Source organism: Rhea pennata, chromosome 14 (genome assembly GCF_028389875.1).
Source record: "Rhea pennata isolate bPtePen1 chromosome 14, bPtePen1.pri, whole genome shotgun sequence".
Taxonomy (NCBI): Eukaryota; Metazoa; Chordata; class Aves; order Rheiformes; family Rheidae; genus Rhea; species Rhea pennata.
The window spans coordinates 2639360-2666653 of NC_084676.1; the positions used below are offsets into that span (position 1 = coordinate 2639360).

A 27294-nucleotide genomic window follows, 5' to 3' on the forward strand; every position below is an offset into this window, starting at 1 on the left:
GGAGTTTCTCTTTCTTTTTCATGTCTAAATCAGCATGTTTCAGCTGGGAAGGAAACCTCTGTGATCCGAGGTGCCCTGGGCATGACCCAGCTCAGCTCCCAACAGCAGCCAGACCAGCTGCTCGGAGGAAAGCGAAGGAGCCCCCTCCTCTCCTAGCAGACAGAAAATAATCAACCCCCTATGGGTTCCCTCTAATCCCCCCTAGTTAGGCTGAACTTAATATCCACACAAAGGCCAGCCGAGTTCTTCCTCTAATTACAATATTCCCTGACAGATTTAATTCAGTAAAACCGCTCTCGTTTTCTATGTGCTTGAAGCTGCCACGGGGTGTCAGCCGCCCAGCCGCATGGGCTGCCTGCCTTCGTTTCAGCTGCAGACTTCCGCGCCGTGGAAGGCAATAAAGCCTTTGCAAAACAGCAGCACAAATTCAGGCACAGCCCCCTAACAGAGAGTGTTTGAGGTAGGGAGCAGCATTTAGGCTGGGAATAGGGTTATTCAAAGCCTGGAATGTCCTGCTGGGAAATGATGTTGCTGCATCAAAAACTGACGTGTCCTGGGTACCCACCAGCAGCAGATACTTCCAATGGACACTTGTAACCCTTCCCAGAGGATTTAAGAAAGTCCCCTCTCCTGTTAAGAGGAAAGGTTGGCTCCTCCAGTGACACCCGGGAGCAGCTTTTCACCCAGGGAGGACCAGGCCAGCCTGTAGCCCTCACTACTCTGCGCAGAGGAGAGGAGTGAGTTGCTCCAGGCCAGGAGCAGAGCTGAACCCAAAGTCCTGGCTTTGTGCTCAGTGGACCCTCAACACAAATACACAGTTTCTGATAAAACAAGCACTGTAAAGAAGCAACTGAGGCCCAAAGCCAGGCAGGACCGTTGTGCACATTGCACTGCCATTCTCCCCCGCTATGAGAACAGAATTCCCTAACAAAATGATGCTAAGATTTCCTTCGCATTCGGTAAACTATGCCTCATATCCTTTTCAACCATAATGGGCTAAAAACACAGTTCCGTGGCATGAGTTCCCTTGTGGATTCAGTCTGTTTCCTTCTATTCTTTTACAGGAAGCTCTAAAAGAATCAACCCAGGCAGGCAAATCTCTCCTCACCCTTTTTTCACTCTCAGTATGGACAGAGCCCTAGCAGGGCTGTACGGTTACAAGCTACCAAGAAGATGCTGGCTGTGTCTCTCCATCCGCTCTTGTGGCTATTTGGCTGTGTTCTTCTCAGAGGTAAGGTGCTTCAGTCGTACGCCGAGGAAGGCTCTGTGGTGCAGAGCAGGCAGGTTTTCAGAGCTTATCTTCCGTGTATGCACCAAAGAGAACTGGCCAGAGATCTGAGTTTGTAGTAGCTGCCATTGGAAAGCTCAGCCTTTAAATTCAGAGCCAGAGGCAGGAGGCTCTTTGGAAATACCTGGCCATGTCAGCTTTTGCAAAGTTTACTTGAGAAGGATTGCAGTGCAATAAAACAGCCAGTTTCCTAGTTAACAAAAGGATTGTTTCTGTTGAAGTACTGAGATACGGAGGTATTTTGTAGTAAGTGGTATTTTCACAAATATAGGTACAGGTAGGATTACAGTATTTTTAAATGTACAAGACATAGTTTTCCTGGAAAATGTTTTCCTTGATTGAGTGTAATTTTTCCTCTTGTTGATGTAAATATAAAGAGCATACAGCAATGTGCAAGAACTCCACATGCAATACACTTATCATTCTTATTGAAAATGAGTCGTAATAGCTCTGATTCTAACTTTTCTTTCACATACGAGTTATGATGTGGGATAAAGTAAACATATCTGTACGGAATTGGTCTCCCATTCTGAAGCATGACAGTTATTTTTTCTTTCAGTGTAAGGCACGTCTTGTGTTGGTGATGGCTGTAGTAGCCACGAGTTTAGAAGCATTTCAAGCAACAGATAGCAATATTATTGCCATTTCTAATAGACAGCAATCTAAAAGTAATAATATTGTGTGTCTTGGATCCCAGGTTCTTATCATTAAACCACAGAAGTTGCATAAGGATTAGAGTCACTTTGTTTATGGTAACAGGATTTTTAAAAGGCACAGAAAGCAGAAAACAAACCAATCCATACAACCAAAAATAGTGCTATTGAATCTTAATTACTAGTGGTATCATTGTCAGGAACAAGAGCATATAGATTGGAAAATTTCTCTTCTAGCTGGGGGGAATACTGCTGGCTTCACCAGAGGAGCAAATTTTGTGCAGTATCAGAGAAGGGGCTTTGAGGCCCCTTTTGCTGTGCCACGAGGCTTTTTAATGCCTGGCCAGAATGCTACTTTTCCCATAAAAATACTTGCTATAGCTTGCATGGGCATGCCACACAAGTTTTCAGGTGCCTTTTCTGGATCACATGCACTATACTGAGATCCACCCTCTCCTGCCTACATGTGGGATTTTTGGCTGCTTGCCCCGTGTCCCAAGAGATTTGCCTCACAGTTTACCCTCCGCAGTTGTGGGATCAGGTGGCAAGGATGTCGTCAGGACAGCCTGCCACTGTCCTGTCCATCAGCCCTCAGTGACTGACTTTGCTGTCCACAACTCTGTCCTCTGCATTCTGCTTAAAATTCTGGGGCAGGGACTGTTTTCGTCAGCATGCACAACTCGGGGAAACGTTTCTGCATAAGGGAAAACACAAGGTTGAGTTAAAGGACAGAGGACTGATCAGGGATGCTCCTGGTTATCTGATACATAAGTAACCAAAGAAGAGCGCTAGGTGCTCTTAAACATGGCATAAGAGCTCAGTGGTCTCCTTATGCATCAAAAGGATGGAGATAGCCTTGACACAGTGACAGAATTTGCTTTGGAGCACAACAGGTTACAGTCAAAACACCTGTAAGGCCATGAAGATGGTGTTGATGTGGTAGTGCAATCTTCTAGGCCAGAGCTGGAGCACCTGTTACAAACTGGATGGGTAGTATAAAAGCAGGGAAAGACAGTAGAAGAAGAGCAGGGAAAGACAAGGATGAGAAGAGGGAGGGGAAAGTTCCCTGTTGTAGGAGATTCTGAGAACTTCCAAACTGCACCAAGATGAAAAGCTAAAAATCACAAATAATATCACAAGACAGTTGTCCCAAAGTTGGGCTCAATAGCTGGCTGAAAACTAGTAATTGTCTGTTTCAGCACAGGCTTTTTCTACTTTTTGCACATTTTGTTATTCATTATTTTAAATTTCTAAGCTCAGAGGTATTTCAAAGGGAATGATTAAACCCTGTCATTTCAAAATTGCTGAAATGAGAAGTCTTGAAAGTTTCCAACGTTTTTTCCACTATCAGTGCTTGACAAAAAAAAGTCCAAATAAACCTTTTCCTGTGAACAGTTTCCATTATAACAGATTGGCATGTTCCAGACAAAAGATTTCCACAAAAAACATCCTCATGGGGAGCTAATGAGAATCCCACAGATTTTTCCCATTGCCAGTCCATCTACCACTTTCCTCATCTGCACTAGAGGCAGCAACTGGCTAAAGCCACGAGAAGTATGACGTACACGCAACTGAGAACATAAGATTCCACTAAAGGACAGACTTCCAGCTGACAGGAGACCTTCCAGACACAGTGTTTACACACCAGTGCATCCCAAAACCAACTCTTGCTGCTTCTCTGCCTGTGCTCCTCAGAAGATGAGGACAGAATACATCCTTTCTTTTGGCACTCAGGTAGTTGCAAAAAACACATTTAAAAAATTATGCCAGGGCCAATAACAACAAAATACAGTGCTTTTAAAAGTACATTTGACAACAGACATTAGATGTCTGTAGTGGCAGAGATGGTATTGCAGACCATTTTGATTTGTATTCTCAGTAAAGGCTGGGAATAAAATCACTAGTGCCTTGGGTGTCAGGAGGAACTACAGGCAGAAAGCAATCCCTCCTGATGCAGCATGGTGCAATGCCAGAGCAGCTTCACCCCTTTCTTGTTCACCAGACAAAGCTTATGGCCAGAAAAGCCCACAGTGGTGGAGCACTGCCATTGAACAGCCTGAGCACTCCCTGCAGAGCCAGAGAAGGCATCTCATTCAGATCCTGCCTCTTACTCTACTAAGTTGCAGCACAAGTCTCCTCTGCCTGTATGGATGGATGTTTCCTTTGCTAGTCCCTGATCATACCAGATGATACCTGAGGGGAACCCCAAGATCCTTTCCTGACCCTTCTTGACCAAATAGGAGAGGCTAGTTTGACCCCGATCTAGAGTGTAGGAGAATGGCAAAGGAGGAGGTGTTCAGGAGAAATGTTTGCTCACAGAGCAAACTACTCACTTCTAGTGAAATGTAACTCTGCAGACAATTCTCTGCAAAGCTGATACAATTGGCTGGACACTGTTTCCAGGAATTATGTTCTCTTACAATAGGTGAGTCAACAGCAGGTGCTTTTGGAGGAGACAGTGCTGGTAATCCAACATGGAGGATGCTCCTGCTTGGAAAGCACATAATTCTTGGTTCTTAAGCCAAGCCTGGAAAACACCTTGTTTAACAGCAGCAAAGGGCAGCACTGCCAAGCATCACAGTTAAAAGGTCTAGTTACGCCAATTTCAAGAGATACGAAACAGAGCCTGCTTCCCAGATGAGCCCCTTCAGCATGACCCAACCACTGCCATGAGAAGTGGGGAACTTCTCATTTAGTCTACTTAGTAGACTTACGGACTCAGGGGGCCATGTTTTCACCTTTCCACTGAATCATTCTAGTATAGGATAAGGGCGTATGAAGAGTTAGGCCCTTTCCAGTATCTCTGGCTGTGGTGGTGGTTGGAGGTGTAAAAGTTTCAAGGAACCTTTGACCCTTAATGCCTCTAGATGGTAAAATTTGCTAGAAATCTGGTGAAGCCAGGGACATGGTTAAATGTCACTGCCTAACTAACAGTTGGATTTCATAGTTTAGGAATAATTTTCTGACTACTTGCAACTCACTGGTTTGAGACCCAATTCATCAAGATCAAGGGTGCTTATCTCAGACACAGTGAAGGGACAGGACATCATAGTAGAGAAGCAAGATTCAAATCCAAATGCTTTTAGCTATTGAGGGGTCAGCTGAGGATACCAGCTTAAACTCACCTTGAAAAACTCAAGCATCGAGCCCTGTTTTCCACATAACGTACAGACAGAGGCAGGAAGACATGGTCCCCCCTAGCAACAAGTCCAAATGCCCTCAGGTCCACTGGGACACTGCAGATCTCCTTCTCTGGGCAATCAAGCTAATAGCTACGGATTACTGCTCCATGCAAAGAGAAGGCAGAGAGCGCTCGTGCTGAGCTGTCTGTTGCAGCAATGTGGAACAGGAGGCTGCAGGTGCGTGGAACATGTCCACCCATCACCAGAGCAAACGAGGCAAACCTTTCTCACGGTGGGACCAGCCACCACTGGGTGAGGAAGGAGATGCAAGCATTCTTTTGTCTCATAAGATTTCCTCACTTTTCCGGCCACACTGAGACCAGGGACAACTGTAGACTTTGCATGTTCCCCAGGGTAGCACAGCTCCAGGCAAATAGCTCCCCACATAAGAGGAGGAGGAAAGAGGCAAAGGATGGGGTCTGATCTGGCCCAATACTGCTGCTCAGTTACGGCACTCAGCCAAGAGCTGACAAAGCAACTGTGCTCTCCCAAAGCCTCCCAGGCTCTCTGAGCAGGACAGCTTGGATCTCGCCTCCCCAGTCTCAGGGAAGCTAGAACTTCACTCTGAACTCTTTCAGGCCCTGTTTTGTCCAGCAGAAAGACAGACTATGCAGGGGAGGCATGAGCAGCACACAGAAGTAGCGCTTGCTGAGATGCTTCATGTTTCCTACAGCCTGCAGCATGAGTTGGGTCACAGCGTGAGGAGACCCAGCTTCAGTCTGGCACTGAGAAATGGGTTTGTAAAGAGCCTTGTAAAACATCAGGCCTATTTTGACAAATACCAGCAGCTTGACCAAATGCAGAGGAACTATCCCAGCTCTAGCCATGAACCTGGCATTGGCAACTCATCCCAGCACTGATAACTGTGACATACTGGAGCAAAACATTTGATTCAATAACTTCCTCTAAGTCGTTGACTAGAGGTGTTGGCTCTGGAGCTGCTAAACATCTTAGAATCACACTGACATTAGTCATTAGGAAGCAGCATGTCATAGTTGGTGTGCTGGATGAGGATGTAGGACCACTGGCCTGTCAGTGTCCTGCCTTTTGTGTTTGCCACTTAACACTGAGACAGTCACGTAATATCGCCGTGTCTTGGTTTCCTTGTATGTGAAACAAGGCTAATGAAATGGCCTGCTCTGCAGTGTGCTTTGAAATCTGTGGATAAAACCTCGGTGATACCTGTGGGTTAACTCACCTAAAATCTGAAACCAGAGGAAGTTTATCTGATCACGAAGCTTTAACAGCTTCTTCTCACTCAGACTAAGTATTTTAGGGAGCAAGTTTAAAATACCTCCCTAGCGATGCTGTATGAGGCGAATATATTCCAGAAGGGACTGTTTCACCTCTTCCTTGAACCCTGAGGTTCAAGCTAAGAGACTTAAGAAAATGGTAAGAATGGGATTTATAAGAATACCTCATGCCACTGGTCCTTTATAAACCTTTTTCTCCTCAGTCACTAGGTGGAAGCTGAACAGATTCCAGCAGGCTACATTGCTACAGGGTGTATCACAAACACCACACAAATTATCTACTATCAGCAGTATCCTCTCCACCCAAATAAACTCGGGGAATCCCAAAAACATGAGAACTAAGGCAGAAAGCATCCATGACTTCAGGAGAAGTGATAAATGTATCTGCCAGAGACACCCTACCACCAATCCATCACTTTGGTCGTACTGCTGCAGGGGATGGTAATTTGTGCACTGTCACAGGGCTGTGTGGATGCTTGTCCAGATGTGTACTGAACAAGCAAATTCAGCAGCAGATCTCCTACAGCACCTACAGCACACCACATTTGGTGAGGAACAAAAATCTTACAAAATAATGAGGACAACTTGCAGCATGACATGCACAGTGGCAGAAGCTTGGCTGGTAGCCTAAGATGTGAAGTAGTGCTCCTGAAACAGCCTGCAACTCATGGTACATGTTCAGTACTTCAGTTTCTCCATGTATATAAAAAAAAACAAAATAGAGCTAGAAGTACCCCAATTCTCTGTAAGCTGTTTTGAGATCTGCTGGGGAAAACTACTATTTTTTTTTTTTTTAAGTGCATGAGAACAACAGGCAGGCAAAAAGCACATCCCGGGCTCTGGCTCCCAGAAGTCAGCCTGGACAGCTTGCTCCCCTCAGGCTATTTCATTTGAACTCAGCACGGAGCAATTCCTCCACCAAACACCGAGACAGACGGTCAATCCCCAAGAGCGGCGTAGCCAAGGGAATGGCAGGGCCCCCAGCACCAGCATTACAGAACATTGCAAACATACAGCTCTCAAACAACCAGGCTGTGGAAGAAACTGGAACCAGTAAAGAGCCGGGAGGCTCGCGATGCAGCCCTGGGTCAGCAGCCTATCTGGAGCCTGTATTTACTCTCCATACGTTGGGGAGCAGTGGTGGCCCAGACAGGCATGGCCCAGGCTTGGGGGCTGCACTGAGGAGAAAACTCTGCTGTTTTACTCTTCCAGTGGCGACTGCGTTGTTTGTGAGATAACAGGATTTCAGCGCACACCGTGATGTGGCAGGGCCCATTCTGTGCACGTAGTTTCCCCACATTGTTTGTCTTCTGGCTTGTTTTTTTAAATTCAAGTAGTTTTTAATTGTCTTCCGATAGAATGGTGCTGTGCTGTGTTTCCAGAACAGTTCACCAGAGAGAACAGAGCACGATGCTCAGAGGATGCCCAGACCCGGGTTCAGCCCTCGAGGAAGGATAAGATTGTTTTTAATGATTCAGGAGATCCGGGTTTAATTCCTGGCTCTCTCTAAACTTTCCATAAAACATTCGCCAAGTCATTTCAATCTAGGACCATAGCAGTGAGCTGCCAAACTCCTTGATCTTGTTGGACAATAAGGTGTTTAAATACCTCTGTCGATCTGGGATCTGATTTAGACTGCCAATTATTAATTCTATATACAAAGAATAGTGGTCTTTCTTTTCTTTCCCTTGCATCTTCTGCCTTATCTGTTCTGCTGTCAGCCCTCTAGGCAGAGGCATCTTTTCTTCTGTGCCTGTCAGGTGCCTAATAAAATGGGATTCAGACATCTGCAAGGCTCGCCGCTCTGCAGAGCTTCTAACACAGGGTTTTCCTTCACATAAAAGTCAAACATGTGGTATTGTTCCTATCGCTGTTTCAACAGCTGCTGCATTCCACCCAGGAAACAGCTGCAATTCGTGTTAAGTGGTCAGCGTATTTTTGTCATGGGTCATTTTACTGAAGTGGAAATATATGAATTGAAAAATCTAATTTTAGGTTGTTGGGAAAACATTAGCTGAAGTGCTTCTGCGAGGCTAAGCTGGAAGGTACTACAGCAAGAAAACTCCTTTATCCATCTCTTTTCTAAAGCATTTGTTTATACATCCTAATAGCACAGGGTGATGTTGGTGCAGCAAGCCAGTACAGCGCTAGATAGGCTGTAGAGCTCCCTGCCAGGGTATACACCACAGGTAGAACATCACTTCTCTTTCAGAAGCTGTTGGAGAAGGAGAAGAGGATAGTAAGTCCAGTGCTAAATGTTGCAAGCAGGTTAGACAGTCCCCTTCTCTCATTAGTTCTTAGTGCAATGGGATCAGTCCCAGTTTCTGCGCCTTCATACTGGTCCCAAAGATTCTCCCTTGTGAATTCTTCAGTCTATCAACACACAGACTGGACAGCATAAATCCACTGAAATATTTTCAACAGTTGGTCCAGGTCTCTCCTGCAGCAGGGAAAATGTGCAGCAATTCTGTATACTGAGACCATGCCATAAGGTCCTTTTAAAATAAGTGCTTTTCTTTGGTCAGAAGCTGAAAAAAAACACTCTTCAAATGCCTAAAACTGCCAGAATCAAGATATCAAAGCAGAAACATCTAAAACTCATTTAGTCTCTCTTCATTTTACACTGAAGGGTGGTGCACATAGTAGGACGAGATGCCAGCTCTGGAAACTTCCCAGCTGCTGGGGTCAGCGGGAACAGGCTATGTGGAAGGGCCCTTATGCTTTCAAATGTGACACTCGCATCTAACGTCAGAAAAGGAATATTACAAATAACATAAATCCAAAATTCTCATCCATCATCTTCCAGAAAAAATTTAACTGAAAAAGACTCTAGTTCGGAGTCAGAGAATTGAAACACATCTGCAGTTCTGACACATTTCTCTTAGGCCCTACTGCTCTGATCGGTTATCAACACTTTCCCATTACAGCAAGAGCATAAAGCAGTGTTTCCTATCGTAAATCCCTCAGCAAGCTCCCAATCTCCACCTAAAAACTGCACAATCTAACTATAAATCACTTGCACCCAAACAAGCAACAACAAATAGCTTGGCAGTGCTCACACTCAATGGCAAGTCATTTAAATGGCTTTGATGTTTATTGCAATTACAGCCGTGCTGGCTGTGTCCTGAGCACTGTTTATATAGCAGCCACGACCAGACTCCCTCACACAGGGACCAGGGCTGTGCTGCCAGAAATACAGGGAGGAAACAGTGCTATGGCCAGGTGCCACTGTCAGCATCACGGCACTATCGGCACAAGAGTCCCCCGGGCCAGCCCGCAGGGAGCTGCGACACGTGGCACTTCTTTTGTCCTTACCCATCCTGCTGCCCAGCCCCGCAAAACACGCGCTGGGTCTCTTCCTGTTTTGTGCATGTCTGTACCTCTTAGCTCTAATCCAATTGTGGCAGCTAAGCACCTTCCCCAAAAGAAAACACCTGACACAACAGGACTCTGGATTATTTAAGTTGGCAGAGAAGGCATAACAAGAAGCAGTGGCCAAGAGTCAGGGCCAGACATGCTCCACTTAAAAATAATGGGCTGTTGTGTTTACAGAAGTCAGAGTAATTTATTGGAAAACAAAGACCCAAGAGAGGTAGATCTCCATCCCTTCGCCTCTTCACAGCAAGACTGGTCACTTTTCTACAACAGATACAAAGCACAAAGGCACAAGACAGGTCCGTATCTGCTTGGCCAGATGAAGTTCAGAGCCTGTGACATGCAGGAGATTTGATGCTTTCTTTGTTTCCCGTTTCCTGTTCCTCCCATATCCCCTCTCTCTGTAGGAAGAGCAAGCTGCACCTTCCAGCAGAAGCTGGACCGATCGATGAGTTCAGGTCAGCGGCAAGGGGAAAAATCCCTCCCAGTCCTGCCCGCCTGGCACAGGCACCTCAGAGAAGCCAGGCATCCCACTCCACAACCCCTCTCCAGGGCAGCAGGGCCTCCTCAAGTCTCTTCCCGTTCCCCACTGTGGCCCCTCCTGCTGTGCTAGTTGTGCAGGGAGCTGGTCCAGCTGAAAAACAAATACCTTTAACGAGCTGTTCTTTGGCCACATTACTGCCATGATGCAGAGCACCACATGCCCAAACAAATTTATGCTAGCACAAGAGAGGATACAGCGGGGCCGTTGAACAAACCTAAGTTAACCTCAAAAAATTAGCTCTGGAGAATACCTGCCTACTTGTTTTATTTATAGTAACTCCAAGGATTAATTTTGCAAATCATTTTATGATATCTCCTTACAAGTCAGTGCTCTGATTTAGGCTTCAGCAAAGGGCTAAGCTGCAGTGGAAGACTTTCAAATGGGATCCTCTTCCTCTTGTAGTAGTTCTTGGGGTACCTGAGCTGCCTCATGGGATAGTCTCGTGCAGGTCTAACAGTATAGGGCAGCTGTCAATGTCACCTCCCTTTATCTCAGCTTCCTCCTGTTCCCCAGAGGCCCAGTTCAAGCTTTCAGATTTCTCCTTAATTACACCAAAAAAGGATTATAAAACTGCCAGCTGAGAAGTCTCTTCATCTCCCCTTTTCCTCTAAGGAAATATATTAAGCATCAGCTAAGCTGTCTAGAAGTTACTGAGTGAAGACAATAGCTATTGGAGTGATTCTTGATGCTTTCACATGACATGGGCATTACAAAAAGCTATGATAATTTCAAGAAGAAAATACACTGTTAGAGGCAGTTACTTCTCCCACTGAAGCGACAGGATAATGGCTTCAGTTTCTGTAAGGGAACATTGGAGACAGAGGGGCTACATGAATTCTGCAGCTAGATATTTGCCCCAAGATGATTTCAGTACATTATTGTGTGTTGTACATATACAGAGTATTTCTCAAAGCACTTGCAAAACTATGTCCAGAACATTTGTGCTGTAATGTTGTTTGAGAAGAGGAAGGCCAGTGACAAAGCAAGAGAGAAAACTTGGGAAACTGATGCAAACTGCCCAAGTTACTGGGCGTTCTTGCCCAAGCCAGCTGGGCTTCTGGGGAGCAGAGAGTGCCCCACAGCATCTTATGTGACAAGTCTGCACTCCTCCTTCTCAAAATTGCATCTCTACCTTTTTAAGGATGAAGATTGTGTGCCCAAAGGACTGTCTTTCAGTTATACTAACTGATTCACTAAATGACCTTGCCTCTCTCTGCAACCCTGCCTATGTTTTTAGACTGATGTACATTTAACCTGCTCCTTAAAGCCCCCAAAGAATATCCCAAAATCCTCCTTGCAGTCATGCCTAGCTACTCACGATCCCTGTGTTAAAATTTCCTACTGTCCAACCTCCCTTTCTCTTGCTGCAGGTTGAGCTGACCTTTCTCTTGGCCTTTTCACAGTGGATGTTGAGAACTGATTAGCCCCTTCCTCTCTAGATTACTAAAGACTGCCATCATGTCTCCTCTCAGTCTTACCTATGAGCTGAGCAAGCCCCATCCTTTCACTTTCTTCTCTGCAGGTGTCTGAGTGAAAGCTATCTAGAGCATGGCCCTGGAGATCCACAGAAAGGATATTTCCCAGTACGAGTGCTGCTATGCAAGCAGATTTTGCTAGCTTGCTGCCCAGTAAGCTAGATCAGAAAAGTATAGAAGAGTTTTCAAGCATGATTTTTCTAGGCAAATCCTATCTGGAAAGATTGTTTTATTATGCATTCATTGTGGTTTACATACTGTTTTCATTCCAGTTGGGCTGGGATCCTTTTCATAAAGGCTTAGAGGAAAAAACAGTTAGGGCTCCAAGATAGTTACATGAGAAAGATGACATCAATCAGGAGTTCACTAGACCCAGACAGTCCCCCGAGGGGTGGGCTCCGAGCCAAGCTGCAATAACGGGCACACACTGTGTGCTAAAGATTTCTACTGCTCCCTCACATGGGCTACAGGGGCAAAACTAGCCCCGCGTTCGACAGCTCCTCCAGCCACAGCCTGCTTTTGCCTGCACTGGTGAACAAGTCTCAACTCACAGCAGCAGCAGTCTCTCATTCCAGATCTATGCCGCCATCAGGGCGGGTGGGATTCGCCGACCTTTTTCAGACATCCACAGTACAATGTAGGCGCCTACCACTATGCTTATTTACACTACCTCTATAGCCCCGGGTGAGAAACAGGATGTTGCAGGCTGTGGCTCCTTTCACTGTAAGGCAGAAGTCCAAAATAGATCAGATCAATAGGGTTTTAGAAGCGTGTGATCCTCTCTTTGAGGAGAAAGGCAGCCTGAAGATTAGCTCTCTTGCAGGCCTGCTCCCGACAGAGGTATAGCAGTAGCTGTTATGAATCTTGTATGGAGAGATTGCAGAATTGGGCTGTAAAACAACAGGAGGGCAAGCACCGTGGCTGGTGGTGCTCTGCCGGTTCTCTGCCTCTGTCACCCCCGGGTCTCCCGCGAGGGCACTACACCTGATCAGCCCGCTGTTCCAAACACACAGCACTATGCGGCATTACGAGGGGGGCCGCGAGCCGGAAGGATTCAGTGTTTCTTGCTCTCCCTTTTTGTTTGAACCCTTTAGGACCCGTCAGCTCACATGGGTCACCGGTGGGGATCAGTTCAGTTGATTTCTTTAGCTCTAATATAGTTTCTTTGAAGAATCTTTTGGCAGCGTGAGTATCACCAGCAATAATTACTAAAATGCTGATTAGCATTTGCATTAAAAAAATAAATTCAAAGTCACATTTTCAAAATTAAACCAGTTGGTTTTGATTTCTTAGCACTTAAAGTATATTTTGCTCACATTTTCTAGTTTTTGTCCCCAACTATGTGAACTGGACACTGGACTTCCCTTTTTAAATGGCAACATTTTGAAATGGCATCTCAGCTTATCATAGGATTCCAGGTGCTAAGGCTTAAAGAAAAGTCTTAGACATCCTAAGAGTTGACAACATGGAGGACTGGTGCAGGGATGCCTTGGCATACATTCAAAAACAAAAAGAAAAACCTTTCAGCTGAGAAACTAAAACTAGAGACTCTCTGCAACACCTACAGTGCTGCGATAGCGAAGTCAGTGCAATACACTCCTCCAGCACCAACCTAACTCTGTCCGCAACCATCCTAACTCTACCCACTAAGGAAGGCACCTCTGAGTCAGTCCACAAGCTGCAGCCTCCCACCAGTTCACCAGGTCAGAACTAACACAGCCACAAGGCTTCAGCCAGCTCCCCAGGAGGCAAATGCCAGAGACAGAAGGTAGGAGACAGGAAGAAAAACAGTCTAGAGACCTTTACAAATCTCATCCATCAAGGCCTCAATGAAACAAAGCATTCCAGGGTGTCTTAACTCTTTAAGCAGCTTCAGAAACCAATTCAAACGTTTTTTCTCTGCCAAGAAAGAGCTAGAGGCTGGGGAATGACTCCACTTATATTGCCTGGCATTTTCACATAAGAGCAAATGAAGGTTCCCTAAAGGGTTTGACTTCATCTGTGCACCCTCAGCCCCTCTTCCCATGTCCAGCTAGCCTGGCTCTCAGGTGGATTTTTCTCACCCTGCTTCATTCTGGGGAGGGGATGGCCACAGAAGAGCATTCATCCTGGCTGAATATACTCCAGTAGTAATTTGCTCAGAATAAACTTAATATTCCATATTTAACCAAATACTTTTACTTCTCAAACTGTTTGTTACCTACTTCCTAGTTTGTTACCTACTTCCTAGCTAATGCTTTTGGGAAAATTGATGTATTTGAAAATCAGTCCCTACAAAAAATGGGGAAAACCCAAACCACACAACTAGCAAGAACATTGATACATTGGTGTGTGCCAGATTGTCACACATTAGCATCGTTAAAACTGTTGCTGTTTCATTTCAGGTACTGCAACCTCCACAGAACCGTCTGCCCACACTGTAGCAGGTACCATTTGGATTTTAATCTTGTTTTAGAAGTCCATTTGGATGTGTGTGTGCATTGCCACGTGTGGATGCAGATGGAGAGATCACAAATGGGAACCAGATTCAAACCCCTCCCATCTGCTAAAGTGCCTTTTCACGGGACCCTGCACTGCCCAGTTCTGCATGCCACATTTATAACCAATTCCCCTCACTCTCCAAGGCCTGTAGAGAAGACACCTAACCCCAGATACGTGACCCTGGCAGCTCCCTATTTTCTGCTCTCTCTGCCCAGCCTTGTCTGGATGAGAGGGGTACCCCATTTCATGAGGCGTCTCAAAAGCAGAGGGAGTGAAGGACGGAAGGTAAGGTTGCCCCTTTCTTCTCAGCTGTTTCCTAGCTATTCTCTGGTAACAGGCCTTCCTTTGCCCATGCCTTCTACACCCACATCAATGACAAATGCTCTCCTTGGCACTTCTTTCTCCTGCCACTCCTCAGCTTTATCAGGTATAACAGCCTCTTTCTGTTCCATCCTTTAAACTTCCTTAAGGGGATCCCATCAACAAGGAGCACCTGTGTAGAAGATGTCTCCTCCATGACTCTCTGCTTGTGTTACAGGTCAGTCTCAAACAACAACGCACAGCCCTGAACTAAAGAACCATACCTCAGGTAATGCATACCAAAGGAGAAGTACTTTGTGCCTCCCCCTTCCCCCCTCCAAGGGTTGTTACGGACACCCCATGTCAGTGGATGGTGACTATCAGAGCTCTTCTGAAGAGCTGAGAGTGCAGCTACACTGCTTTGGGACCCTGAGGGCATCCTGGCAGGCTTGTAAATGCTCTGTATGTACATCAGTCCTTTTAGGCTGTCCAGAAGCAGGTTAAAAGAGTATAGTGGTGGGGAGGAAGAAGATTTTGTCATACGAAGGAAGAAGAGGATTTTGTGGCATTAAGGGCTTGTGATCCAGCCAGGTTACCCCAAAAGGATCAAGGGATAAGGGTAAGAATGGGGAAAATCACCAAACAGAGTGGGGAGAAGCAGGGTCACAACACAGATAGGATCCTCATGGAGAGGGGTAAACCCTGGGTTTGGAGCTACTACTTCGCGTGCGTGCAAGGGATGCACGCCCCCAAACCCAGCCAAGGCGGCAGGTTGGGCTGCATCTGCGTCACTGTGTCCTGTCATCACACACTTTGCTAAGAGGCCGTCTAGTGCAAGGACTGTTCGGTCTGAGTGTAGTATGTGCATGTACAGCCCCTCACGGTCAGGTCTGGCCTTGGTTCTTGAGCACTGTTGTAACGGAAGTAGCAGTAATAAAGCCATTGTTATGAGTTTCCCCATATTACATTTACTTCTTGTTTATTGTTATTGATTTCTTGATAAGTCTGACTACACTTTTTTTTTAAATAACTACCAATTTCCAGTGTTTTGCACACCCTCAGCACCTCACATACAAAGCAGGCTAATGTGCTCCCCATTCCCCTAAGAGGAAAAGGGAGGCACAAAGAGGCATTTTTTAGGGAATTTAGGGAATTTTTAGGCAATTTAGGGAGGCACCCTAAACAGCACGATGCTTGTGACAGTACAAGGTCACAACATTGCCTTAGGTTTAACCTAGTCGTTAAAGATGACTGTTTTGCTTTGTTATCTATCTCCACAGAATCAGCAATCAAATCACTCTCAATGGCAGATGATATTTAAATAGTATGAACCTCTGCAGAGTTCCCTTACTTTATTCTCATTTTTCCTGCTGCAGCTGCCTTCAGGACAGCCCCATGTGTCATGGTCATATAGGAGCCCTGGAAGTAGGAACAGTGAGTTGTTAGCAAAGCGTTACATGTTTCAGTCTGCAAATATACCAAAACCAAATAACATGCAATGGGATCTCTTCAGCTCCAGACTCTTATCTGTTCTTCCACTGACAGATCTCTGGAGATGTAATTCCTACTCTGTCTGAAAATTTCTGTTCTAAACATAACGCCACCCTTCAAAGAAACCCCCAAATTTAAAAGAAAAAGTCAAATTCCCCAAAATGTGCCCAGCACTCGACATGTTTGAGATTCTGTTCCTATGCATTGCAAAAGAAGAAACTTACTCCTAAACATAAATATTCTCATGAAACATTTTGTTGAAAAAAGAGGAAAAAAACCTAAAAAGTCAAAAACTTAAAACTGGTTTTGCTCCTTTTTCATCTTTACTGTAAATCCCTGAGAAGTTGAGACAAATAACTTGCCTATAAAATCAAACTTGGTGATCCACTCTTCCTCGCAGGAAGTTTATGGAAAGCTTTTTCCTTCCTACCATGTCGTTCTACATGCATGAGGTTCATGTTCTCACTACATTGCTTTGAACATCAAGTTGAAAAAAAAATGCCAAAGCCTTCAGTCCATTGCAAGAATTGAACTATTCGTGCTGTTTAGTGACTCCTAGCGAAATGAAACATAAAAGCTAGCGTGTCAAAACAAGTAAGCCAGCATGTTGGTGCCTGGAAGCTCTAGCTAGTTAATGTGATGAAAATACTTATTTTAAAAGTGAAAAAAAAAAAGTGGTAGCAAAACTAGACTGAACTTTTGCCATGCACCTCTTGAGTTGTCAGCTCAGCACCTCTTTATACCCGACTGGCCTTGCCAGAAAGGCAAAAGTTAATGCCAAAGCACCAAAGCTTGAGCAGAACTAAGGATTTTTTTTGTCTGTGCTGCTCAATGTTTCGTCTAGTAGGTTTTCCATAATCTCCAAGGGGCCTGAGATTTCACTTCAAAAAAACATACCGAACATTTCTGAACAGAACCCGTAGTACATAGAGCTATTTCAATTAACCCTGAGCTTACTCTACAGAGCCTTCAACTTCAGTAAAGTCAGCAACAACAGCTCACTTGAATATCACCACTTTGGGCCTGGTTAATACAACCAAAAGCTCTACCACTTCTACAACAACATTAACATCATCCGTGCCGGGTAAGTGCCTGCAACTGCCTTCATATAACTATGGAAAACCAATAAATTATTGCTTCTGCAGGATCAGTGCTCCTGTTTGTGAACCCTCCCTTTTGCAAGAGATTTTGAAGGCATCAGAAAGTCTGGGCTACTTCATACCACGTGAATTGCTCAGTGCTAGCACTCTTTTGAAGCGGTCTCACCATCTTGCTGATGGAAGTCGCTCGTTCCAGCTCCCCAAAAGCACAGGGCTGAACTCAGCCATGATCTGGAGCAAGTCCACGCCAGGAAAGCCAGATGGCATTCTGTACCAGGTGATGCTCTCAGAAAGAGTTATAGGCACCCACAGTCTTCCTAGTACAGCTCTCCCAAAGCTCACATCTTAGGCACGCTCTTTCCAATGATTGTGTGAGCTAGACATGGCTTGTGAGCCGGATGGCTTTATTTATGCTTGGAGGGGAAGTTTCATGCCTAGAAACAAAGTTCTTTGCCAAGGAACCCAACAGCTCTCCAGAACCCTTGAAACTGTTATTAATTATGCTAAGTCTCCTTTCCTATGTTTTCTTTATCCAGATGAAAAGTCTAATGGAAGCAGAAAACCAGCAACCTCATCAACTCAAGGTATTTTGTTTTTATTACAGAGGATTGATAAATTTAGACAATGTTTCACTGCAATTAACTTCCTTCATTTACATGGTGCAGGTTATTTAAGCACTAGTCTTTATCTTGGGGTTGAGCCATCAGTAATACCCCAAATCAGCTCTAGTATCCTTACAATCAGTCAGTAAAACAGAAGACCAAATTCACTTAACATCCTCTGACTGATAACTTCAACAGCTGAAAGATTAATCTACATTTAGAAATAAGGTGGTCCTTTTAACACCCTCAAAAAAAAATCCCTCTTTTGTTTTGACAGTTTGTTTAACCCTGCTTGTAAGCAAAAAGTAGAGAATTCAGTAAGACTTTTCTCAGAATAACAGCAGGAATCCAGGAAAGTCAGTGGGAAGACTTAAATCTAATAACTGCATTGATTCTTCATTTTAAAGATTCAGACCCAAGAATTTGCACTGATCAAGAATGAGAAACTCCACTGCTTCTCTGCCTACCTCCCAAAGCTTCCCCAAATTTCACTCATGTAAAGTTAAAATCCTGGGGTCAGCTCTGCCTGCACAGATGTCCAACCAGCATGTCTGGGCCCAGCTAAGCCAAGAATCCTTTAATTAAAGCAGATTAATACTAGTTATAATGCTGCTTTATCAGAAAAACGCAATATATCTTTGACTACAGAAATGCTGCTGATACTTCCAGAAGTATCAGCAGAAGCCTCCTGTTGTGTGGGACCCAATATTTCCCAAGAAATGGGTATCCAGGCCAGGCTCAAACCGCAGTTTCTCTCTACTCACTGTAGCTAAAAGAATAATTTCAGAATGAAACAAAGGGTTTGATAGCCATTAAAAAAAATTATACAGAAGCACACCATTTTTCAGGACTATTCTGCTCCATGCAGTTACTGGTTTCTGAACAAGTTAAATTTGTTCTTTCAGAAAAAAGAGGTTTTTTTGAGGACATGCTTCATCTATGCCAAGATTCTTCATTAACCGCAAAAATTTTTCTTCTTCATATCTAGAGTGAAGTCAATTTGAATCCATATTTTACTTTAACGTGCTGGAAGGCTTTATTCCTATATTTGCAAGTAGTTCTCTTCCACATCTTGGTTTCATATTTCCACTCTTTCTTCTGACTTTGTACAAAATGATACTTTAAAACATTGATATTTTCTGCAAGATGGGAATCCAGTTTCTGTGGGAGCCCATAGGACAGCTGCACTCCTCTTCAGAACAACAGTAGCTGTTTTACAGTCTTCAGGTAGCACGTAGCTGTGGCCAATTTCTTGGGAGGAGGGAGAGGATGGGAAAGGAAGAAAGGAGATCCTACTTGACCTACAAATGATCTTCTGAAGTCCTGAAGTATCAATTTTAACATCCTGACAATGCTTGTAGCTGTTTAATAAGGTCAAGGCAGATAATTAGTTCTGGCTTTTCAACATACCAATCAAAAAATCAAGGGACGTATCACTGTACAAGTGAAATACATAGGCTGGCTTTAAAATTGCCTACATAAGCATTGGAAGCAGCTGTCACAAACCAAAGAGCTTCATATAAGCCAGTTCATCCCACCGAGAACTGGAGTCCTTGGCTGAACAACCCTCTACACTGCCACAGCTAGACTACATATGGTCTGCACAGAAACAGCTCTTCTTTTGGGTAATCTGCTCAACCCGAGAAGACTGGTGGCTAGTCAAGGCAGGAAAGGTGCTAGTATGAGAGTTAGAGTTCATAAAAGGAGGGAGACAGGACAGACTCCATCCTCAAATACACCACCAGATCAATCCCTCTACCTACCATGCTCAGCTTTCTCATTGCTATCCCAGCAGAAGATACTCAAATCAGCTCACCTCAGCGTAGCTTACATATTTCCAGATAACATATCCAGTAATTCCAAGTCCAAGGTATGTCAACCGGTCAACTCACACCCATATTCTGCAGAAGTTCTAAAAATACAATCTGATTAGAGAAAACACAGTCTGATCTAAAATTTGTGAGCAAGGGCAAATCTGTAACCTTCTCAGTCCACTGCTCCAGTATTTAATTGTTGTATCTGCCTGAAAACTGTTGGGATTGCAGAAACTGAATCTGAACAGTTCCCCTGAGTTTTCTTTAGATATGGCAAATAGTACAAAGTATATTTGGTGAGAAGGTTTCACTCTGAAAACGAATACCCTATTTTCTTTGACATCCCCATCATTACTGTGAAACTATTCTTTTCTCTAGCACTTCCATTAATTCTTTTGGTTGTTACACTGTCTTCAGGTACATGTCTCATGCTCTATGTTTCCTCTGTCCAGGTCAAGAGCCCAAGAGAAGCAAGATTACTACAACCTCAGCAGTTCAAGGTGCTTTCTCCTTGCACAGAGAAATAAGTAACACTGGATGTTTTACAGTCCTTCTCACAGCCAACAACGCCATCATACTGCTATCTTCAAGGCAGCATGGTGAAGAGCTAACCAGAACACCTGAGGGCTACTGGTTCTTCCATCTAGTCCTCGAAAAATCTGTAAAGCTGCACAGAAACAGCTCTTCTTTTGGGCAATCTGCTCAACCTGAGAAGACTGGTGGCTAGTCAAGGCAGGAAAGGTGCTAGTATGAGAGTTAGAGTTCATAAAAGGAGGGAGACAGGACAGGCTCCATCCTCAGATACACCACCAGATCAATCCCTCTACCTACCATGCTCAGCTTTCTCATTGCTACCCCAGCAGAAGATACTAAGTGTGAGAATATCACTTGCTGACAGAGATTGCTGATAAAAGGGGCCTCACTAAGGCAATCTCTGATGCCTGCTTAGGTCTTGGTCACTTTGCTGTTAATGTTGATGGAGCTGGTCCAGGATCCACTGTTATTCTCTTCAATAAGGTGAAGTGATAAGCCCTGTAACTTTGCTAGGAATTGTCTTCTCACCTTGGAAGAAAATCTTTATATAAAGCTAAATTTTCCCTCCCTCTCACAGGCATCTTACAAACAGTTACTCCAACACCAGAGTCCTCTGGCTACCTGCCCACGCCGACTCCTACAGATGGTAAATCACCACTGACAGTGGCAGCTTTTGGTAAGGTCTTTTTTGATCTGGGTAAACAAGGGGAGTTCTGTTTTGCCAAGACAGTCGATTTTGGAGACCTAGCTTCAGCAGTTAGGCTTCCCTGGGAAACAACTCCTCCGTTTTCCTCTTCAGTATGCCCAATTTTGAAGTCTGAGTGCAAGGGAAAACCCTCCAAAAAAAAAAAAAAAAAGAAAAGAAAAAAGAAACAAAGAAAGAAAAAGATTTGTCATCAGGTAGTAAAGAATCTAAGTAACAGTTACTCCCATTCATGCCTAAAATACCACAGACAGGCATTCTGAAAGTCCATCGCGGCATACCTGAACTTGGGATCTTGTTTCCACCAGTATTTGTCCCAGCTACATTCCAGCTCTGTGTTAAAGCAAGAGGCACAAATTATCCCATGCCATGCCCTGGTTTCCCTAACAGGGTGTAGAATAAATATGCTACCTGCCCAGAAGCTTAGACAACCTTCTTTTTCTCCCCTGCGAACCTGCTGGGGTTGCATTCCCAGCCCTGCCTTACTGCTTTCACCCATACATTTTATGTCTCGCTTGGCAGGGAGCAATCAAGTCCTCCGCATCCTTCAGAGATTGTGTAAGGATGGAGCAAGAGATGCCATACCTTAATCTGTCAATAGCTTTGAAGATAGGCATGGGTTAGGCTTAAGACACCCACTCTTCCCTGGGCTCTGCTGCCTCCCCAAAGAACAAAAACAATTTGCACATTTTCACTGCACTACAGGAAAACCATATTTCAGAAGCTTTTACCAAAAAAGTGTTAAATTCATAAGTATCATTGCTTTATATCCTCCAAGGGCAGTCAAAAGGAGTCTTGAAGCAAGATCCTTGTGCAAAGAACAGTTTGATTTATAGAGGCTAAATATCAGAATCAAACCTGTGTTTGGCCATTGGTTTATGAAACCGGTAACAATTTTTTCACAATCTCTAGCTTCTCTCTCCCCTTTACATTATGTTTTTATCTGACTTTACAAATGTTTAAGATAAGATTTCTCAACTAAGAGACATAATGACCCAAATCAACCCCTCGTGTAATCCAGTTGACTTCTGCCCTCTTGGCACTGTACCCATTTATCAAAAGGCCTTTGATGCTAAAACTTGAGATAAAGCCATTCACTCCAGTCATTATTTACTTCTCTGGATGTTACATGCCCTGTTCATTTTACAGATAAATGATGCATTGCTTTCAGACTCAAATTTTTCATTGAGGCAAAGTCCCTCCACAACCCAAGCAGCCAAGGGCAGGCACACTACCACCATATCAATGGCAGACGATTCTTTCCTCCATCCCCAGGTGTCATCAGCTTCATAGTCATCCTGATAGTGGTTGTGATCATCCTTGTCAGCGTGGTCAGCCTGAGGTTCAAGTGCAACCGTTCAAAGGACTCAGAAGGTATTTGCCTGCCCATTTGGGGTTTTAGGAATTTCAGGTACATCCTTGTGCCATTCGTTTAGGAGGTAGTAGACTTCACTGCTTCATGCGCCTCTTTTCAGCCGAAGCTAGGCTTAAAATGTACAAAAATAACTTATATATCAGAATTACGCCTGAATCAGAGCTTTTCATGCTTGGGTATATCCTGTGCCTGTCTTTTCTTTCATAGTCAACAAGTTACCAGCTTCTATGTTGATTTGGCAATTATTTAAAGATGAAAGGATTCCTTTTTAAAAGCTCATGAAACGTGTTGCTGGAGGGAGAGAGGGAAGGGAGAGAGGTTTAAAGCCAAACTGGAATACAGAGTTATCAATTAGGAATGTGCAACCAGCTCTTTGGTGTCTCAGTCCAGACCCATCTGCATAAGGAGGCAGAAGGAAGGTTGCTGTGCTTGCTGCAGTTAAGAACTGCAGATTTCCGCACATTCCTGGCGCCTTCAGCAAAACAGTTCTGGAGTTTGGTACTCATTTTCTCCAGAATCCCAATTCTCATTGAGCACTACCCACTAGAGGGCAAGGTTGCTCTATGGCAAGACAGAGAACCACCAAGAGCCCGAAGGAATTCAGCAATTACATAAGCAGCAAAACATTCAGTCTGTCTGTAAAAATGCAAGGTTAGCTGAAGCAGTTTCTCTAACCAACTCTCAAGTATCTAATCTCATTTGGACGTCATTTATAATCCTTTACAATGCAATTCTGAATATAGCTGACTTATTTTATTGCTTAGCTGCGATGTTCTCACCTACATATCAACTACTTTTCTCCCCTTCCAGATAAGCAGAAGCCAGGGAGCTCCGTGGTATCAGAGAGGTAAGACTGTCCAGTGACCTCACTTACACACATCCTATTGAAAGCATGTATTTTATTCCAGAACTAATTTTAACAAGAGGAGGCAGCTTTGGTTATTTCAGGTGGAAGGAGGTGTTTCAGAACTTAAAGAATGGGTAAAAAAATAGTGCCAACAGCCTTGTCTTGTACCTGATGGAGTCAAAGTTAGAAGTTTGGTCACTTATTCAGAGGTCTAATTTCAGAACTGCACTGATAACTGTGAGGGTTCATCACCTAGATACAGACTTGAGGTCCAAAATTGGGCTTCCAAATCTCAAAGTAATGCCAGTAAGAGGAGATCAGGTCCCAAAAAATAACTTCCAAGATCCCTATTCCAGTTATCAGCAAGTGTGGGAGAAGGGCGATGCCACTCCAGAGGGCTTTGGAAAAGAAACATCAAGTGGAGGATGGTCTGCCTGAACCTCACAGCCCATCACCACTATCCAGGAGGAGAGGCTGCAGGAGGGAAAGCAAAAGGAACAGAAGTTGGAAGGAAACTAAAATGAGGAGAAAGAGTAACTGAGTTCCAAAAGCTCTTGAGCCTGCTTTTCTATCTGATAATTTCCTACTAAGGTAGCAATCCAGCTTTAGAAAGGGTGAAGGGACACAAGGAATTTAGCACCGTAGGTGCTAAATTTGCAGTGACATTCATGGTTCCTAAACACTCTCAACTATCATGACCCAAGTGACTTTCAACCACTCAGGCACGACATATCACCAGAGAACTGTGCCCAGAGGCACCCTAATCCCCAAGATCTTCCACTCTCCATTGGCACTAAAAGAAAATCCCAGCCCTTAGGCTAGCGAGAAAGGGGAATCCCATCAGTGGTGTTTTCCATTAGGTAAACCAGCTGTGTATCAGAATTTGTCTGAATGCACCACTTCTTTCTCCAGAGACCTCTGGACACAGACACGGCATGGGGAATTTATCTACTAGGAACGTGCCTGAATTATGGCAAAAGATCAAAGAGCAGATCCACACTTTCAGTCTCAAGGGGTGCCATCAGGACCATGAATCCAGAGCTAGAGACAATGCCAGACAATTCCAGGCCTTGGATGGACCCGTCTCCATTCATGGGCTGCACCTGAGTCAGTCACCTGGAGATGGGAAGCTCCCAATCTACCCAGGTCCAATGTGCCTCAGCCTTGCCTCTTTGTCTGCAACTGTGTGCAAAGAGACTTCCTTCTCTCATTTTGCAGGTCTCTTAATACCTTTCTCTTGTTGACAGCTGCTCTGCAGGCACAAGCGAGAAGGATAACAGCATCACTCTGATTTCCATGAAGAACATCAACATGAACAACAGCATAAGTTACCCACCATCAGAAAAGGTTTCCCTTTTAAGTCTTGCTTTTTATAGTTAGCTGTGGATTACTTCTCTTGCTTGCCTTTGAGGTATTCCCTTTTCTCTCTTATTCCTTCAGAAAAGTGTTAAAAAGTGCTAAACACCATCAAAGTCATAGAGATCCAAACTGGTTCCAGAGAATCTGGTGAAAATTTGGTTGCCCAGGAAGTTTATCCAAGCTGCGTAAACTCTGACGTGTCCAGCGTACCTCATGTACATAGGTGCCGTTATCCAGGGCTAGTCAGTGCTAGGGTGGTTTGTTATTAAATTAACAGACAAATAAGCTAGATTTCTAAAGTCAGGGTCTCATTTTATAGTCGAAGCTCCCTGTGTTCTGTAGAGTTGTTAGTGATGTTGCAGTACATTCTTGTCAGTACTCTAAGATCCATTCCAAAAAAGTAGTTCACATCACTTTGTTGTTTGAAAGCTAAATTAAAAATTTGATTTTGTTTGAGGGAACACTTTGCTTAATTTCTTTTGCCAGCCCAAACAGGCTACTGAAGTATCATGTTTTTTTTTTTCATTTTTTAGGTGCTATGAAGATAATGACCCAGAGCTAGAAGCTGACATTTGACACCCAGTAGTGACTTTCTAGGTTCTTGTTTTCCTTTGGGGAAGGAGCAGTGGTGGGCTTTTCTTTTTTAATATATATAAGTTATTCTGCCCTTTCTGATCAATACATTTACTGTATCATCCCACATAGCTTCCCCATCTTGGGTCTAAGGGCTTGCTCTAGCTACTGCCTGCCACCCTCAATGGTTGATATCTAACCATATTTTTGATATGCATTCAAACTCCTAGATTATTCCAACAGCAAGAAGCACCAAGGAACTACCACTTGGCCGATAAACTGCTGCCCTTGACTAACGGCCCTTAGAGTCTGTGCCAGACAGTCACAGGCTTGCCACACAACTGACCAATACAGCTCCTGATTGAGCTAAACTCATGCATTTAAAAGCATGATCTGAAGCTGAAGGCGTAACAGGACCTACTGCCCAAGTGCTGGGTCACATCAAAGCACAGTTGCTCAGCCTTTTCTCCTTGGTGCCTCAGGGTCCCCACAGAGATGGGGATAATCATACTCACCTACCTCACAGGGATGTTGTGAGGCTACATTAATCAATGTCTGTAGAGCATTTGGAGAGCCATGAATTAAAGGTGCTGCTGAAATGCAAACTGCCACCTTAAGTTTTGTTCTTGTTCCTGTTTTTTTAATCAATAACTGAACTTCAGCCAAACAGATCACTTTCCCACAGGTCCATCATGTTCACAATAAGGAAGACTCACTGTTTTAAGTATAAAGAACAAGGTCTCTGCCTAGATAGGGTTTGGATTGACTATGAAAGGAAGGGGCCACAAGAAAAGCCACTATTGAGCTGTTTCTGTCTACTGCAACAGCATCACAGAAAAGACAACCACCTAGAACAGCAGAAGCTCACATGACTAGATTTTTTTTTTGGGGGGGGGGGGGGGAATAACCTACCATATTCAGTCTTCAAGATGTCATTAATTCTGATGTTCCTACTGCCTTAACTTTCATTCTGTCCCAGATGCGTAACACTATCTTCAGGAGAGGTTAGGCAACCCCTTCCGGGATAACAGCTGGAGCTCAAAAGCCACTTTCATAAAGGCTAGTAGTCCAAGTTTGTTGGGAGACCTTCAATCATTTGTTCCACTGCTTTCCTATAGCTTCCTGATGCACCAAAAAAAGCAGATGCCCTGTTCTGCAGTTCCTGAATAGGCTATTTAAAAAATGAAGCTAACCTGGCCTATATGCTAAAGATAGAAAGCCTGTTTAGGATCTTAGCAAGACTTGTGAAAATGTTGCATTTATTATCCCATACACTTCACTGCCTGCTACAAAACACAGCTAGCACTAGCACTGCACATTCCAGCAAACCTCTTTTATCAAGAAATTACTCTGATTGATTGAACTGTGGAGGGGAATGTGTGCAATGATGCATACTTTCAGTGCTCGGGTAAATAAGATCTGTTTTTCCTTGACTTCATGGTTTATATTCAGGGTTGATAGATTTTGATGTTCATCTTAGAAGATGTCAGTATCTCATTGTGGTGCTGCCTGTTAAGTGAGGTGCTTTAAAAGTCTGTCTTGACTCGAGCTGGTGAAGTTTGCAAGCAGGCATCATGGTGAAGATAAGACAGAGAAGATAGTTGTGGAGCTAAGGCTTCAGTTTATTGCACTGCTAAAGGCAGTTGAGACCTAAAATTTCTGAGAAGTAAAACATGACACCTCTCCACGTTCCCTCCTTCCTTGCATAACACACCAGGCTGATGAGCTTGCTTAGGTACAGGATCTCCCATGCTTCCCAGCTAGACAGGTCCAAATAGTTTCAAGTCTTGCAAACCTGTGACTTGGTCAGGAGTGCAGGGAGTGTCACTATTAGTTTTTTATGATGCACTCCTGCAACTTAAAACAGCTTTTGAATACTTGCAATACCAACAATATCAGGGAATGCCAAGCTTTAAGTAGTCTCCCCTCCTCCAGAGGGGAAAGGGGTCCACATTGACCTCTAAAATCTGTCCCTAATCACTGCTATAGCTTTTTTTCCTCTGAACTCACTGAGCTAAGTCTACAATCAAGACACTTACTCTCTCCTCCAGCTCTGAGCCCTCCTATTATTCCTTTCCACTCAGCTGAAATTAGTCTTACTAGTGCCTTAAATAATCTCTGGATAGGGCTCAGGGCCTTTACTCCTTTCTCACCTTTCTAGACTTTCTAGATGTTTACCATCATCTGCTCCTCTTGACATCTTCCCCTTCCCATGCTTTTTAGCCCACTGGCTTACCTCGTCCTTCTTCCCATACTCTCTTTAGGATCTTGACAGTACTAGAACTTGTTCCACTCTAAAACTGCATGCTGACTCTGACCTTGTTCAGAAGGAAGACTGAATTGAA

General features: G+C 44.2%; 1 protein-coding gene across 1 annotated transcript; it reads left to right on the top strand.

The window, feature by feature from the left end:
* Nucleotides 1–1097: 1097 nt before the first annotated feature.
* ECSCR (endothelial cell surface expressed chemotaxis and apoptosis regulator) lies at nucleotides 1098–25566 on the top strand. Its single transcript, XM_062587201.1, has 11 exons — nucleotides 1098–1231; nucleotides 14155–14196; nucleotides 14790–14840; nucleotides 17007–17126; nucleotides 17679–17726; nucleotides 20011–20058; nucleotides 20670–20768; nucleotides 22071–22169; nucleotides 22981–23017; nucleotides 24265–24364; nucleotides 24910–25566. Exons 1-11 carry the CDS (start codon nucleotides 1174–1176, stop codon nucleotides 24916–24918), a joined length of 711 nt encoding a protein of 236 aa, XP_062443185.1. The 5' UTR covers nucleotides 1098–1173; the 3' UTR covers nucleotides 24919–25566.
* The last annotated feature ends 1728 nt before the right edge of the window (nucleotides 25567–27294 follow it).